General features: G+C 49.9%; 4 protein-coding genes across 4 annotated transcripts; 2 read left to right on the forward strand and 2 right to left on the reverse strand.

The window, feature by feature from the left end:
* Window positions 1–1,228: 1,228 nt before the first annotated feature.
* POX_d05433 (putative transporter) lies at window positions 1,229–2,836 on the reverse strand (the record flags this gene model as incomplete). The annotated part of the gene is made up of 2 exons (XM_050114279.1): window positions 1,229–2,112; window positions 2,167–2,836. 2 exons carry the CDS (start codon window positions 2,834–2,836, stop codon window positions 1,229–1,231), a joined length of 1,554 nt encoding a protein of 517 aa, XP_049969230.1.
* Window positions 2,837–3,877: 1,041 nt separating this feature from the next.
* POX_d05434 (uncharacterized protein) lies at window positions 3,878–5,958 on the reverse strand (the record flags this gene model as incomplete). Its single annotated transcript, XM_050114280.1, has 7 exons — window positions 3,878–4,072; window positions 4,151–4,278; window positions 4,364–4,438; window positions 4,502–5,125; window positions 5,194–5,283; window positions 5,340–5,653; window positions 5,732–5,958. 7 exons carry the CDS (start codon window positions 5,956–5,958, stop codon window positions 3,878–3,880), a joined length of 1,653 nt encoding a protein of 550 aa, XP_049969231.1.
* A 1,261-nt stretch (window positions 5,959–7,219) lies between these two features.
* On the forward strand, window positions 7,220–8,880 carry POX_d05435 (putative agmatinase 1; the record flags this gene model as incomplete). The annotated part of the gene is made up of 7 exons (XM_050114281.1): window positions 7,220–7,354; window positions 7,462–7,649; window positions 7,712–7,795; window positions 7,857–8,078; window positions 8,140–8,450; window positions 8,529–8,679; window positions 8,793–8,880. 7 exons carry the CDS (start codon window positions 7,220–7,222, stop codon window positions 8,878–8,880), a joined length of 1,179 nt encoding a protein of 392 aa, XP_049969232.1.
* Window positions 8,881–11,349: 2,469 nt separating this feature from the next.
* On the forward strand, window positions 11,350–16,806 carry POX_d05436 (uncharacterized protein; the record flags this gene model as incomplete). The annotated part of the gene is made up of 4 exons (XM_050114282.1): window positions 11,350–11,446; window positions 11,606–11,929; window positions 12,012–12,190; window positions 12,259–16,806. The coding sequence occupies 4 exons, from the start codon at window positions 11,350–11,352 to the stop codon at window positions 16,804–16,806; spliced, it is 5,148 nt and encodes a 1,715-aa protein (XP_049969233.1).
* Window positions 16,807–17,534: the final 728 nt, after the last annotated feature.

Here is a 17,534-nt window from a genome sequence, read left to right on the forward strand (position 1 = left end):
TAATTTCTTTCCACAGTGGCGTGGCTCTCTTCTCCCGAGCACATTTGGGGACCGACACTCCACTCCCTGAAACCGAATCCTCATTAGAACCTGGTGAGTGGGCAATAATACTGTGCTTACGTCTCGTATACTAGGAAACTGGACGTGATCGACCTCCATTCCGATCAATCTGAAGATTCTGGCCCTGCCAGCGCTAATCCCAGGGAAGCGCGAGAGATGATCGGGTTAATGTCCGAAGAAACCGATTTTCTCATGTTTTGACGATAGGTATTCAAATCGCCAATTCCGCCTGCACTGATAGGCTGGTCTTGTTAAGTTGTGATCACCTGGAGATCCTTGCAAGATAGAGCCAAATCAGCGGAGATGAGAGAACTCATATGGATGACTTCTGGCTGTACTATGAGATTCGCATACCAAAATTTGAGTCTTTGGGGTGAGTATAATTGAGTTTTCTTTGTGAAGCTAACCTTCCCTACTTGAACAATATTGCTAAAAGTACGATAAACGGTAGATTTGCAAGCACTGTAGTTCACGACATCACCCATGAGCAGTTACAGAGAGATTGATTAGCTCAGGTTCATGCACCAGTCACTTCTTGTACTTATCACTCTATACTTCAGTTATTGCAGCTCCTCTGAGATATAATTATGTATGATTTTCTGCGTGAGTTGCCTGATCTCAGTGCCACGTTCGTTGCTGGTCAACTTACGTCTAACTCCCAGTAGACCTCGTAGTGACACAAGGATACCAACAAGGAGTGGACGTCGGTGGAACTTTCAACGATCCTTACGTCTTGTCCCCTCAAGGGGCAAAACATACGAGCCAAAGTACCAATCACGACACCGGATCAAAGTGCTGGGATCCAGAATGGCATTCAGAGAGCGCGAGAGCTTTTGAGCGCCAACCGAGTACGAGCGGGCGGTCACCACTTACACAAATGCTCTGGTCAAAGCGGTCAATTAAACGTACTTGGCCAATCTCGCTGTGAAGCCGTATCGCGAAGATGGGCCTACCTCCGCCTGTACCGCAATGGGAAGGAGAGCTGTATATATGGACCTCACGCTGGAAAGGACTACATAAAAACCTGGTACGCCACGATGAGAGAGCAAAAGGGCTGGGACCTCGAGTAAGAGAAAATGGGACATTACACTTGCTATGAGCTTTGAATGCACGAATCTCAGAAATGATCAAATTGATCTGACGGAGTGCATCGGAAATACTTGCGCAGCTAATGAGAGGGATCCATCCTGCTAAAAGCAATTTCAACCTGTGAGTCCCACTGTGTCAACGCAACCAGAAGCCATTCCAGGCTTCCAGCACAGTAAAGCGCAATACACTGCCCGACCCAGAGACCCTTAAGTCCCCAACCATGGAACGCTAGATAAATGCCCAAGGGCAGAGCAAAGCAGTAATAACTTACGATATTGACTGCCGCACCGAGATGTTGTCGTCCCATGCCTCGAAGACTTCCACCACAACTTCCATTCAGTCCATCCGCAATCTGGAACAGTGCCACATACGGCATGATCTCAGCCACCAGATCAACAACACGAGGATCGTTGTTAAAGATCTTCGCAAAGTGGTCGCGAGTTGCCATAAGGACTGTCAAGACCACTGCGCCATAGATGATAGACAAGACTGCCGAGGAGTGAGCAGTCACTGAGGCACCTTTGGCATTGCGCAGACCGAGTTGATTGCCCAACCGCGATGAGGTTGCAACTCCCAGGCCAAAGGGAATGGTGTTGAGAATGCCATCTGCCGTCATGATCACACTCTGTGCGGCGAGTGGAATAGTCCCTAGTCGTCCGGCGACCAGGGCAACAATCTCAAACGCCCACCACTCTGTGCCAACGTGGAAGAATCCCAGGATAGCGAGCTTCGCAAAAGTCCCCAGGTTCTCAAATGCTTTCCTTGACCAGCCACCCCAGCATTCAGACCCAGCGATGAAGCGCGCGTACAACACTAACAAGAAAAACGACAGCCAGTACGAGATTCCCGCGGCAATCGGACCGGCCATCAATCCAAAATTGAAATTATAACACAGACAATAACACAGGCCCGCATTAAGTGGCGATGTGATCATGAGAACATAGGTTCCGGCTCTCATGATTCCTGGAAGATAACCCATCAAACATTAGCGGAGAAGTTCTTTCAACAATGACGTACCGTGAACAGTACCGGGTGACTTACCCTGTGCTTGCAAGTATTTCTTCATCGTCTCAAAATAAATGTACCCCAGACCACCCGGGACCAGTGCTGTCAAAAAACGAGAGGTCTGATACGACAATTCTGGGTCCTGTCCGAGCGCTTGGAAAAACGAATTGGAGCACACCCACAGCACAGCAACGGGGATATACATCATTCCCAGAACGAGAAATGCCCGTTGAAGCAGAATCCCCAGGTCATGTTTGTTGCCGCTCCCCGTGAACGTGGAGGAAGCGAGCGTGTCCAGCGCTGTTGTCCCACCAAGAGCGATCATCCACCCGGTGACGAGCGCGAACATCATCGAGAAAGCGCTGACCGCAAGATTCATCGGTGAGGAATGCCCGATGATCACGACGGTAGCTGTCTGCAGGCTCATCTGTAAAGTGTAGGCCACGATCACCGGGACAGAGTTGATGGTGAGTGTCCAAAATTCGGTCAGGAGTTGTCGCAGGCGTATGGGATTACTATCATCCTCAAAGCCAATGTTGTCTCCCTGCAGCACATCCTCTGGGTCTGGAAGTGGCTTAGGCAGCAGTGACGTGTATTCACTTGGCGGGGTTTGGTCATCGTCGTGAGACTTCTTCTGAGGTTCAGGCGCATGCCGATTGGCATGGTTACTCAAACGAGGCATGTGGAAGGTTTTTGGGGTGAGAAGCCTCTGGGGCTAACGGAATGATGTCTTGATATATTTGAGCTTGAATCAACTCACAGACAGAGGTCGGAAGGGTTAATTGTCTCCAAGAGGTGGAATGATGTGACATAAAAGGCCATATGCTTCAAGTAAAGGAGTAGCCATATGGTATGGGATGTGCTCACATATGCTGATTTAATGACTGATTTAGTACAAAATGATTGCGCTATCCGACTCTGATTTACCCTGATATCAATATCAATCACTTTGAAAGGAACCCTTCCGCGCGGGACATTCCATGCAGCTCGATCCACAGAAGCAAGGCTTTTCCGATGCGGAGGGGGTCCGAAGACTCCCAGCCAAGCCGTGCGGAGGCGTTCAATTTCGCCTTCAAGGATCATCTCTGCAATTTTCAGACCGATATCGCTCTTCTCAGTTGATAAGAATCATGTATTTCCGTTGCCACTTCATAATATGATTGTTTGTCACAAAAAAGGGTTCGGATTTGTGCAGCGCAGGGCCTTCGGAATCTCGTTATCTCCCAAAGTGTTGTGAAAGATGGCGGGGTTTAAGTCTCTCCAGACTTTATCCCGTTTGGGAAGGTTGATAGAGCGAGCTCTCTTCGTCTATTCGCCAATTCGAAACTTGCTGTAGATAGGCCCGAATGACCCAGTCCAGTGGGCCCCTTGAAGAATATCGATCAGACAGCGTTTTGCAGATCCGCGGTCAACTCTCCATGGTTGTTGTACGATGATGGAATGGAATTTACTCTATTCGTTTTAATGCTAAAGATCTCCATAGAAGACTGTTTTAGACTCGGAGAATCTCTCTCGCATGCTTCCCAAAAGCAGCTGTATACCTAATATCTACCCTCTCAATCGATATGCATGTAGAGAAAAGACGCCCTTTTTCCAAATCAGAGTCCGTCAACTTTGTCCTGATGCTTTCTTCAAAAGATCTTATCTCATCGTAAATTGACAAAATTCAATTCATTATTATCCCAAGTGCACAAAATCTGATATTCTCCATATTGATTCGAACCTATGCTGCCGGGACCTCCAGGACAGCGTCATACTCGGGATTGACCCAAGACGGCTGCGGCGCTTTCGCTCGCATGGCACCACCATATTTATGCAAGGTCCCGAACAACAAAGAGCCTCCCACCAGGACAATCAGGCCTTGCGTCGTAAATGTCCAAGTCCAGCCATTAGACACTTGCCAGGGCGCAATAAAGAACTGAGATTGTCTGGTATCAGCAAATGTGTCTTCCCTGATCTCCTGCTTCGTCATTCTGGGCTGTAAATGTGGACTCACCGGATTGACAAATGCACTTAAATTGAGAAACACAGAATAGAAAGTCACCACGCTCATTGATTGCAACGGATAGCTGTCCACAATATAGCTGCTGGTCACCGTGTTTCCGATCTGAATGCCTGCGGCGACTGTGGATGGAGGTTGTTAGTTCAAGTTCGTGTCCGGGGCTTAGGGTTTAGTAAGTATTAGGTGGCGGTGGTGGTGATGGCATACACAGGAAAAATGCAACTTGTCCGACCATCCAGTGATAGTTTTTATCAATACTGATCCCCCACAGAATCAAGCCAACTGTATGTTTTGATCAGATTTAACGATTCAGCGTGCAACATGGCAGACATCATTGGGACGTACCTGCTGTGATGACAATAGCGGGATAAGCTAGCCATAATCGCATTTCGGCCACACGGACATTGCCTCGTTTCTTGGACAGCCTCCGTACAATCGAATCACTCAATCGGCCAGAGCAGAAGATCTCGGATAAAACAGTGCCCAAGAAGAGTCCCAAGAACAGAAGTCCCTGTATCACAGGGGTATAGTTTGCATAGGCGGCGGGGACCATGGTGATGACGCTCAGAACCCACCAGTACCAGAGAAAGCAGTAGCCGAGAACTGCAATTGAGACGGATGGGAATTTGAAAGTGATGAAAAACCGGATAATTGAGTCCCAGGGCTTTGGGTGTCGCACACCAGGAATTGGTCGCAGGTTAATAAAGGGCAAATCTTTCGTCCTGCACAGATCAACCTCCAGTAGTGCGAAGTGATATCCGCCTGCTGGAACCTCATTGCTCTGGACCTTTTCACTGTTTGGGGGTGATGACTGTGTCACCATAGTGCTGTTCTGTCGTAACAGCATCGTTTGTCGAGGATAAAGTGTCTCGGGCATGAAAAATAATTCCAACAAGAGGAGAACCGCAAACAAAATCGCGTTGAACCAATTGATCCAGGCTGGGCTTACCAAGTCAAGGAAGCCTCCGACTGCATTATTTTCTACTTGTTAGCAGTCGATCAACTACATTTGTAACTGGGGAGAGATCGCAACGTACAAGTAGGGCCAAGTAGCAGTCCCGAGTCAATTGCCAGAACCCACAAGCCGAGCTTTTGCCCTCGCTCGTAGTCGAAGAAAAGATCGTTCACTGGTCATATCCGTAAGCGTTCTATTTCCTTCTATCTCCTGAACTTCTGATCTTACCAACGGCCATTCCTACCGTCGCGGCAGGGCTAACACCGAAGCCTTGAAAGAATCGAGTAGCCATGTAGCCAGCATATGACTCGGCCACGGCCGCCCCGACTGTCGAGACCAGTGCCACAAGCGTCCCAACCAGAAATATGACACGCCGACCATAGATATCACTCAGTGAGGACCAGATCAATGGACCGACCGACAGACCAAGAGCAGGCAAGGCGACAGTCCAGTTTACTTGCTCATAGCTGATTTGGTACTGATTCTGGATTTCCACAAACGAAGGCACCGTTGTCGTTGTGAGGTACGTGAAGAGGAAATATCTGGCGGAAATTTTACCAAGTCAGCAATCTGTCGGCTTTCGACTATGCTTTCTCTGACACAAAACCTGCATAACTTACTTTAACATCACAATGCCGAGAATGCCATGTTTCTGAAAGGTTGACCAGTTCAGAGGATCTAATGGATCTGTGGTCGGTTGTGGGTGAACCTTCAATCCGTCGACCGTGACCTTCGAATCGGACACTATGTGTGTGATACCTTCTTCGACCGTAGTATCTGTCTGGTCAAATGGCGTAGAAGGGTGAGCGCCTTGCGACGCTTTCTCGATTTCCTTTTGATCTGTCATATTAGGGTAGCCTCGTTGGCTGAATTGCCTGACTGGTGTTAATTCAGTTAAGTGGCTCAATTGAATCTCCAAATTTCGTATTTGGAACCGTCAGGAATAGGAGATATATGAAATAAGTTTGAATTCTGATAAATATCCCCAAATGTCACAGGGGGTCTTCAAGCTTCCATGGAGAGGGTCCCGAAATCTTTATCAACGAGAAGTTTAATTCCTGCACTTGTGCATTTCTTCTATACGAAAAGAAAGCATGGCTTTTGATTGTCTCTGAAAATAGTGCGCTGAGTCTTATCAAAGCTATGGGTAGATACTCTTCCCTCCTTTGAACTTTACCCTGGCATGGTCGTGGTTCAAACGAATAACCGCCTTGCGATAGAGTGATTAGATACATTAGTCGAGCCTTGCCACCCTGAATGTTCCGTAGGCTCTAGACCACGACAAAAAAAAGCCATCAAGGTCTAGAAAGCTTTCACTCCATTATAATCATGATAACTACGATGATCAAGTAGAACAAAAGCTTGATGTCGTTGCTAGAAGCGGGATCTGCGTGATAGCTCCGTTTTCGGCGTCGGTCTTGTTCAGATCGCCAATGGCGACTCGACGATAAGCATCTCAAACGATCAGCCCTAAGTGACGCTCCTCGCGCTTCGAAGACATCAGATCGTTATCTTTCTTTTCGATCGGATTCCTGGTAAAAAGCCTCTCCTCCGGACTTCCATTTTGGTCGATTCAATGCCGCCTTTCCTCCTCAATTGGCTTCTCTTCCCCATAGGGTGCTTACTTTGCCCCTCGTCCCGCGGAGAATTGCCGTTTCCCCCGCAAATTCCCATCCCGGTCTGATTTCCCAAATGGGAAGGCAGATAGAGAGCGATCTGATGTTATACTGATAACCAGACGATTTGATCGGTATCATGTTGGATAAGAATATCGTTGTTAGTTCAAGTGACGTCAATTTTCGAGCCATGATTGACGTGAGTCCGGAGTGCGATTTCTGAATTTGGGTAAAGAGAGGAGATCTGCTAGTGCGGGCAAGACACGGAAACGTAGATCAAGACGAGAGTCGGGGTGGCTTTGATGCGAGAAATTGAAACAGTATGTTCGTAGAGTTGTGAATATTCAATTTATGGAGCACCAATCCTTGAATGTTGAAAACGAACATATAATTAGAGCTCGATCGCTGGCCGCTCTTTTGAAGCTGGACGAAAACACTCACTCAAATTATTTTACCACAAGATATCTCATCGTGATCCTTTTCTTTCTCGCCATGATTAGTACAGCCCTTGCATTCCTGGCGCTCTCGGGGCTTTCAGCTGCGCATGGCGATCATGGACAACTTCCAATGTCAGGCCCTCACAAGGGTCTTTGGTACAACACGCTGCCCGGAGATGGTGGCACACAGGTGAGAATCTTCCACGCAAGGTCAAAAAGCCATTGAAGCAAAAAACCTCAGCAGTCATGACTGTGAATATCCAAAACTCACTCGTGAATAATGTCTGCTATTCATAGGCTGACTCGGTGTTCTCTGGTATCTCCACATTTGGCCGCCTTCCCTACTTCCCCTGTCTTTCGAGCGAAGACGAGACCTACGATATCGCCTTTTTAGGTGCTCCGTTCGACACAGGCACTTCATACAGACCCGGTGCTCGGTTTGGGCCGAGTGGTATTCGACAGGGGTCTCGGCGTCTTAACCTCTAGTATGTCGAGTAATTGAGCGAGACAGTTGAGATAAAAAAGCCCACTAATCACAGCTCAACAGCGGCGGTTACAACGTTCCTTTGGAAGCGAATCCATTTGTTAGCGACCTCAAGATTCTCGACTGTGGTGATGTTCCAGTGACCTCGTATGTAATAAGTGTCTAAATACCGTCAGAACCCAGGCTGATGAATTCTTATCGCCATTAGGTATGACAATGCGTGGGCAATTCAGCAAATTGAAGAGGGACACAACAGTGTTCTTATGCGAAAGCCGTTCACCAACGCGAATAAGCCGGGTCTATCCCGCGCCGGCAAGACTCTTCCTCGTGTCATCACCCTGGGAGGCGACCACACTATCACTTTGCCATTGCTGCGCAGCATCAACAAGGCCTATGGGCCTGTCACTGTCATTCATTTTGACAGTCACCTGTAAGTTTACCCGACAATCATCAAGCGACCCAAGTGTCAGCATTACGTTGACAATATCCAGGGATACTTGGAAGCCAAAGGTCTTTGGCGGCTCACCGAGTCAAGTAGCTGCAATCAACCACGGAACTTACTTCTATCATGCTGCGATGGAAGGCCTCCTGAAGAATGACACCAACATCCACGCCGGCATCCGCACTACACTTTCGGGCCCATCAGACTATGAGAATGATGGATACTGTGGATTTGAGATCGTGGAAGCTCGGGAGATTGACACAATTGGTACGGATGGTATCATCAAGAAGATCAGAGACCGCGTGGGCACGGAGAACCCGGTGTACCTGTCGATTGACATTGACACTCTTGATCCCGCTTGTGAGTTTGCACTTTCCAGGTGACATTGGCCTTGTCTTTGAGCCATCATATTCTTACCATCGATCGTTCTTTTTTCAGTTGCTCCTGCTACCGGCACGCCCGAGACGGGCGGTTGGTCAACGCGTGAGCTGCGCACCATCATTCGTGGTCTGGACGGACTGAACTTTATCGGCGCGGATATCGTTGAGGTGGCTCCTGCTTATGATACCAACGCCGAGTTGTCTACAATGTGAGTCTCTGCTGACCCAATTTATTTTTGGAATTCCCATAAAGGGAGAAGTAGGGGAAAAAAGAAGAGACTTCGGTAAAAAAAAAAGACACTGACCTGGTCTTGCATCACAGGGCTGCTGCCGACGTACTATATGAAGTCCTTACTATCATGGTGAAGAAGGGACCTCTTTCGATTGGAGGCCGCGAACATGAACTGTAAATGAAGAGCCGGGAAACCTGGTCGTGCACAAGGAATTCTGAGAGTAAATTTCTCTTGTCAATAGCTGGAAGTCGTTTCAAGGAAACCTTCCGATGAATATAAATTTTTTCTTTCCAATTACCCTTTCAATTCAACGTGTTCACGAAAGTCGTGATGATGTTGGGACAATGAATCCTGAGCGATTTACATTTTGTTGCCTCAATCAGCGACGCGAAGTGACTTAGCAAAGCACGAAACATTATTCAATACATGCTGCCTACCAAGCTCCCAATGACCAAGGCCCCAGGAGAGCCGTCAGTCTCAATACAAACTTAATATCCAATGTGGGCCACTGTCAAGTGGAGATGGACTGTTTAACGGTTTCTCGAGAGTCTACCTCCATCTGGACTGGTCTGATTTAGTCCAACTCACCTACTATGGTTAGAGAACCGTTGCGATGCCGGGGGAGCCGAAAGTCAAATAGGCGGGGGTGGGCCTGTTTGAATGAGTCCATCCCTATGAGCCCACGATACAGACTTCATCTCAGCTCAGGTCTCTTCAAGGAGTAGAACGATGCGACAGATCTGGCGAAAACAGAGTCTACTGTGTATTCTTCTATAGACTTACAGAGAGTCACCCGCACAGACAATCCGCGGAACCAATGAGATGAGGAGAGCAGGGGGGGGGGGGGGGGGGGGGGGGGGGGGGAGACGTATAGAGGACTATGCGGCTTCTTGAAGCTGAGTTATCCTGCTCGCGAGTCGCCACTGGGATAGACTCATTTTGCGCGCCCCAACCCCTTTTTTTGTTGATGAACATTGAAGAAAGACAGGAACATCGGTTGGTGGGCTAAATGTACTCAAGTGAGCATATTTTGATTGAGCAGTGACTGCGAACTACAAAATGAAAAAGTGTCACGTCACATCAATATCCAGCCTTGGAGTTTGACCGACAATCGTCTGGGGCTTACTTCCCGCCTCGGTGCCTGTCGGTATGTAGGGTGGGAGCATGAGGAGACTGCTCTCTGGTCCAAGTGTTAAAAAAAGCAAAGAAATAGCCCGTCTAATGAGCGGTAGATGGGCCTTGATGCTGAGAGGGTTGTACTTTGGAAATTTTATTTGCTCAATTCAATCATCCATCTACGGATGACCAGACCAGATCAAGTACGACATTACCACCCCGGAAGACCCAGGGTCGAGTGGAGGCAAGGGCGCGTTCAATTTGCGCTAATGTAGGAAAAGTCTAGTCCCAAATCCCGGAAATGTATCCGGAGGCGCAGAACAAATAAGGAGGCCGACCGGAACGTGCCTGTGGACTTTAGTATGCTGTTGCTCCTGCATCATTCTATGCGAGTCAGGTCAGCCCGGCTGGGGGGAAAAGAGGACTTGGCTGTTCGTGGTGTCTTTTGGATGAGATGAGAGAATCACTCTCACACCACGCGTGCCTTTGACAGTTCCTCCGAGCAATTTTAAGGTTGAGTCTAGGCGGTTGTTTCCCCTGAACCAAAGCCGCGCACCCACTGGAAACGGGAAAAGAAAGGCAAATCGAAAGAAGCAAAGACCAAAGAAACACAATCAATGTGGTGACATTATTCCCGTGCAGACTCCGGGGGCATCGACAAAAGTCTTGAATTGTTAGAACAGCGGGCTGCAGCAACGTTAGGTAGGCGTAGAGAAATAATACATTCAGGATGCGGAGGTTCTCGTAGGAGAGAAACAACTAGCGAACGTACCATCAACACCGCGAAACCCGTGACCGTGACGGAGACGACCCAAATTGCAGTGCCCGTTTTCGGTAATCCTTGGGCCTGCACGGCTCCACCCTCATCCATCGCAGACTCCAACTTGCTCCAGTCCGGATCGTGGACGACTGGACGTCGCCCCCTTTCAACCTCTATCAAGCTAATTCGCCCGTAGTTAGTCGGTGCACGGCCTTTTTCTCCAGACGTTCCGCTCAATGCTCGGATCGAACCATTACCGAGATTAATATGATCGCGGCCTCAAACTCGGAGGATTCGATTCCAACGAATCCATTGTTTCTGGAGCTGACAGACCGCACCAACCGACGCTGAACAGGTACGATCTCATCTCAGTCTGGCTCCTCTTCTCTCGGTGCAGACCAAGTGGAAAAGTTCTCTGGTGCGACACCATCGCAATGCACTCGGCGCCGATTCTTTGTTCGCCTTAATTTTTTTTCCCGCCCATTTTGGGCTTGTTCCCACCTCCCCCAAAATTTAAGGGGCTATAGTTCTGGACTAATTGTTTGCCCCCCCCGGGAACAAAGTCTAGGCATTGAGGCAGTTTCCCATCTCCGCCTTCTCTGATGACACCGACCCTTTGAAATCTCCGACGAACATTCCATTCTTCATTCCACTGACGTCTGTCCCCGATCACCTCCTTTTACCCACCCGGCGTGGTTTCTCCTGGGGAGAATGACCGTCTCACCGCCAGCGTCACCAGCAGGGGCCGCCCGCGGCCCATCAGTGCGATGATGCGCACGCCGCGCAGCAATAGTCGCTTGAGCATGAGCAGTCGAAATGGGGGCAGTCGCGCGTCCGACGAGGATGGAAAGACGGCAGTGAAAGTTGGTACGTCCAGGTCCTGAGAGGTTTCTCCTGTATTCTGATCTGCCGCGCAACTACGCTTTGAAGAAGAAGAAAAAAAAGTCCCCTCCCCCGGGCGTTTGAGGCGCATTCGTGGGAAATGATTATTGTGTACATTCACTGACAGAGGTCTCTTGGTGGTAGCTGTCCGAGTGCGACCGCCCCTCAAGCCCACGGATCCCGGCTACGAGCTGATCCCGCAGCGATTCCAGCGGTCCATGGTGCACGTTACGAGTCCTACGAGTGTCGCGGTCGATGTCCCCCAAGGTCGTAAATTGTTCGTGTTTGACCGCGTCTTTCCCGAGACGGTAGAGCAGGATGGGATCTGGGAGTACTTGAGTGAAAGCGTGAGCTCTTTTGTCCAGGGTTACAATGTTTCCATTCTCGCGTATGGTCAATCAGGCGCGGGAAAGTCATACACAATGGGCACGGCAGGGCCAAGCGAACAAAGCCAGCCATCGGCAATGGGTAAGTTACGCCATGGTGGCACAAGAGGATAAGGATGATCCGCAAGCATCAGCGCTAATGAATTCGCTCGGTCCCCTTGCAGGTATCATCCCACGCGCCGCGCAAGCCCTGTTTGAGAAACTCGATGGAACAAAACACACACGCAACAGCTCCAGCTCGACGGGCCTTCGGACTCCGCAGCGATACTCTATGAGCTCAGCATCGAGCTTTGCCAGGCCCACCGTTGAAAAAAATTGGCAATTGAAGGCCACTTACGTCGAGGTCCGTCGCCCCCAAGTGGACGTCATTTGTTTGTCCCCGCTTCCGTGATTAACAAGAGCCTGTTCCAGATTTACAACGAGCAATTGCGCGATTTGTTGCTTCCCGACTCGATGTCCACAACAGACCGCAGTGCGGTGGCCATTCGGGAGGACGCCAAGGGTCGCATTCTCCTGACGGGCCTTCACCAGGTCAACATTAATTCCGTCGACGATCTGATCGGGGCCTTGAACCATGGGTCAACCATTCGACAGACAGACTCGACTGCCATCAACGCAAAATCCTCTCGCTCTCACGCCGTGTTCAGCTTAAATCTCGTTCAAAAGAAAACTACGCTGCAGCCAATGTCCCCGAAGGAAAAACGAATGTCCATGCCCCTGGACCCGGTCTCTGGAGGCGAAACCGTAACAGTGGACAGCAAGCTTCATTTTGTGGATCTGGCCGGAAGTGAACGTATGAAGAACACCGGTGCCTCTGGTGAACGAGCCAGGGAAGGCATTTCAATCAACGCTGGTCTTGCTGCCCTTGGCAAGGTCATTTCACAGCTCTCCTCTCGACAGTCAGGCTCTCATGTGTCCTACCGAGACTCCAAACTCACTCGCCTCTTGCAGGACTCGCTGGGGGGTAACGCCTTGACCTATATGATTGCCTGTGTGACTCCTGCAGAATTTCACCTGAGTGAAACCCTGAATACGGTTCAATATGCCCAGCGAGCGAGAGCTATTCAGAGCAAACCCCGCATTCAACAGGTCGCCGACGAGAGTGATAAGCAAGCTCTAATTGACCGCCTGAAGGCCGAAGTGGCCTTCCTTCGTCAGCAGATTCGCAACGCCGAAAGCTCCGATCGCCGAGAAACGTCTGTCGAACGGGGTGAGCGCAAGAGCGAACAAGTACTTCAGCTGCAAAATCAGCTGCTTGACACGCAGGAAAGTTATAATGCCTTAAGCCAACGCCACACAAAGCTCATTTCCCAACTGGCCAATGAATCGACGGCCAAAGGTGAGGTTGACACTCATCCAGATGATCTGGGCAAGAGCTCGATTGAAAGAATCCAGCGCTCAAAATCCTTTGCCGAGTCCGTGGAACAGGTCGTTGTTGAGTATGAGAAGACGATCCAGGCGTTGGAGTCGTCTCTTTCTGATACTCGTGCCTCGCTAGCCACGACGGAGAGTACCCTCCTCGAGCGCGAGAGCAAATGTACCTATGTCGAGACGGTCAACTCGCAGCTCCAGTCTCGGCTTCAGAAGCTTCTGGACCGCGAGGCAAGCACGGAGTCTTATCTTCATGAGCTTGAATCCAAGCTTGACGGAGCTTCGACGGGTGAGGAGAAGCACGCCACTATTGTCGATGAGCTTCGCAAAGAACTCAGCCGGGCCCGAGAAAACGAAGTCGGATGCGAAGAGTATATCTCCACATTAGAGGATCGCCTTGCCGAAGCTGATCAAGACATGGAGATGATGACGCGCGAGGTAATTCGACTGGAGCATGTTATCCAGCGCCAACGAGGTCTCGGGGCTTTGGACAACCTGCTCCATGATTTAGACACAAGGCATGATCAAAAAAGCATTCGGGGACAGGTCCAGCCCGATGGCTCTGAGTCACTCCAAACTCCTCCGCAAACAAAGGCTCCCCATCACAAGCATACGCCCTCCTTAGATGTCTTGAATGAAGCTTCGGAGACCGCAATTCCTGAATCGGACGAGGATCTTGCCGAGCCTATTCCGGAGGCAGATGAGGACTTCGAGTCCGAAGAGGGGAACAAGCCCGACCTGGCCCTGGAGGCACCTGGCGAGGATCTTAAGGTTCTCGAGAGCGTGACCAACCAACTTCAAGCGCGTCGCGCCGAGGCTGCGGACGCGGACCCTATTGCTAGTCCTGCACAATCCAAATTTGTCGTTGACAAGCTTGAGACTGTGACACAAGAGCTCTTCGAACTTCGTCTGAGCCACGAAAACACCCTCAGTGAGTATGAATCGCTCGAGGCCAAGTACGAAGAGGCTTTAAAAGCACTTTCAGAAATGCAGCGTGACAAGGCCCATCAGGCTCGCCAACCAGCCTCCGCTGTTCAAAACGAATTGTCGCGCCCGGTGTCTTTTTTAGGCGAAACCACCGCTCCGACCTCGAAGTCTGGAGCACAACACTCATTCTCGCAGTCGCTCTCATCGGAGTTATCCTCGGGCGCGGAGTCGCCGCGTTTGCGCGAGCTTTCTGAAGACCCTCACCATGACGGCCTTATCACCCCTGCATCTCCCGTCGGGTCCACTATCATCGCTTCTACCGACAGCGAAGAAGCAGACAAAATGCGCAAGGTCCTGGCCGAGCACCAAGCCGATGCTGACCGTATCACCCAGCGATACGCTGAACTGCAAGTTGAGCACGAGGAAATGCTGGCCCTAGTTGAGAAGCTCAAGGCGGAAGCGGAAGCTCAACGCCAAAGGTCCACTCCACCCACCACGCCTGGCTTTAAAATGATTCGTCGCATGACCAGTCAAAGCCTCCTCTCTGGCGTAGACCGTGCCCACCGATCGCTTACTGCGCTCAGAAACATTGCTCAAGAGGAGCTCTCTGGTAAACCTGAAGTTCATCAACATTTTGAGGCCAATTTGGATGTAACAATGCATGAATTGTCGTCTCGCATGGAACGTCTGCAATCATTGGAGGCTGAGAACCAGAACGTGAAGAAAGAGATGGAGATGAAGGCTACTATCATCTCTGGTCTCACCCGGGAGCGCTCAAGTCTGCAAGGGGCCTCGTCAATCGATATGGGACTTGTAACGCAATTGCGTGACCAAGTCGTCAGCCAAGAAAATCAGATTCAAGTCCTGCGCGATGCCCACGAGACCCGAGAGAGGCAGCTACTAGCTGAGATTGAGAATCTCAAGGCGCTGCTGAAGAGCCAGGAGGTTGCCACTCGGGCCTTGGACGCTGGCACTGAAGAGCAAGACAAGAAGATCAATGCTTTAGAAGGAGAATTGACGGAATGGAGAGTCAAGCATAAAACGGCGCTTGAGTCTTTGCAAGCCTCCGAGCATCAGCTCACTTCCACGCTCGCTGAGCTCGAGTCATCATTGGCAGTCGTGGAAACTCTCCGCTCCGAGCGATCCGTGCCTATTGAATCGGCCTCCGATCCAGAGGCGATCGCACGAGCCCTCGACATGGAGCGTGAGAGGCAGCAAGAGCTTGTCGATGGTCTCAAAAGAAACATCGAAGAACACCAAAGCACCATTTCTACCCACATGAATACCATTCGTTCCCTTGAGAAGTCTCAGGCTGATCTTCAAGATCAGCTTCTCACGCGATCTGTGGCAACCAATCCTGAGTCAGGAGGTGATATGGCTCGCATCTCCGAGCTTGAACAAGAAATTAGCGTGCACAGGTCCACAATTGCCGATCTCGAAGACAAGTTGGTTTCCCTGGAGAATTCCCACCGGCGTGAACTTGATGAGCTGGAGCAGCAAATGCGAGCCTCACTTGTTGCGGAACGAACCCCTGATCAGACCGAGAAAGATGCAGAGCACGAGAAGGCCATGGCGTCCCTGCACAAGGAGATCGCCGACTCTCGTGATGAATTGGTCAATCTTCTGAAGGCTGTCTCATCTCTGCTCGATGCCGATGTCACCAGTGCCACTCTCCCGGATCAAATACAGGATGTATTAACCCAGAAGCAACACTTCTCGGAGAAGTATGCCGAATTGATGGACAGCAATGAACATCTGAGACAGAAGGCCGGCACAATTGACGAATTGACTCAAAAGCATGTCGCCCAGGAGGCCAAGGTCAATGAATTGGCTCTCTTGGTTGCTACTCTTGAGGATTCACTCCGCCAGAAAGATGAGCAAGTGAAGAAGAAGGAAGCGCTCGTGGAAGAGATCATGGCCGAAAAGGAGAAAAGCGTCCGCCTAGTAGAAGAGCTTGAGGAACAGATGACCAAGAGTTTCGATCAGCATCACAACCGCCTTTCCATCATTCAGCAAGAGCGGGATCAAGCTCTCGAAGATGCCAAAGCCAAGATCATCATTCTGGAAAGGGATATTGAAACCTATCGTGTTCGCATCGAGCAGCTTGAGCTTCAACTGAAGAACGGTACCGGCGACATCTCTCATGACCGCAGCAGCTCTCTGACCTCCAACCTCCGCAAGAGTGCATCTGCAGCGTCTTTGCCTTCCCCTCCTCCCGCCATCCCGCTACCTCCTCTCCCCACTATTGCATCTGCCACTAATGGCAGTAGCAGCGTATCTCCGCCCAATTCTCGTCACGCCAGCAGGGAACTTGTCAGTGCTCAAATTGTTGAGGATCAGGAAGCCCGCATTCGGACTATCGAGAAGCATTTATACGCAGAGAAGCAGTTGACTGCCACTCTCGAGGAAGCCCTGGGCGATCTTGAGACGCAAAGCAACAAAGTTAAAACTGACTGTGAAAGCTGGAAGAAAAAGGCTTGGGCTCTTGAGGACGAGCTTGCCAGTCTCAGGAAAGAGCGCAACTCTGCGCGACTTTCTCTTCAAGCTGTTGAAGAGGAGCGAAGCGCACGCAAAGAAGCTGAAGCTGCTCGGGCACAGCTGGAGGAGCGTATGAATGCACTGAATAAGAAAAAGAAAAAGAGCACACTCAACTGCTTCTAGGATCATGAGCACGCTGGCCGCGACGCCAACTCATTTCAAGAATCTCTGCAAGGTCTCTGCAGAAGCGCCGTGTTTTCACTTACTTCTTTTTTGTCTCTACCACGCCGACCATGGATAATCATGCTTACAATCGCCCTTTTCTGATATTCCCCCCCTTTTTTTCTTGTTTACAATTGTCTGTTGTTTCTACCTCCGATATGAAACTGGTTGCCGTCTCCCGATTACATGCATGCTCCCTGTACCGTGAGATGCGGCCTCATTTTTGACATTGCTTTTCTACTTCGATACCTCTTTCGCCCCGTCATTTTCTTCTTCTCCTACCTGTTGTATTTGGATACGGTGGGTATTACTTATGTACAGATCCATCATGCTTTTTTTCTGCTTTTCTTTTTATATTATCCCATGTGCTCTCTCACATAACGTTGCGGTGCATCTATCTTGATTTTTTTTTCATTCACGACTACTCTTTGCCCGCTTAGTACCTATTAGCACATTCTGAAGGTGACTCAGCTCACCTGAATTGTACATTTCTCCAATCCATGTATTTCATTTGTAAGGGGTGTCTGCCCAAGGTTCGGCCAGGGCTCCTTCCATTGCCGGTATAGTTCTGCCACGACACCAACTTCGAAGGGATTCCGTCACGTGAAGATCAACTTAATTAACACTTGAGAGAGGCATGCATGCACATAATTGCGAGTAAGAAATCTAAGACTCCGTGAACAAGAGAT

Source organism: Penicillium oxalicum, chromosome IV (assembly GCF_001723175.1).
Source record: "Penicillium oxalicum strain HP7-1 chromosome IV, whole genome shotgun sequence".
Taxonomy (NCBI): Eukaryota; Fungi; Ascomycota; class Eurotiomycetes; order Eurotiales; family Aspergillaceae; genus Penicillium; species Penicillium oxalicum.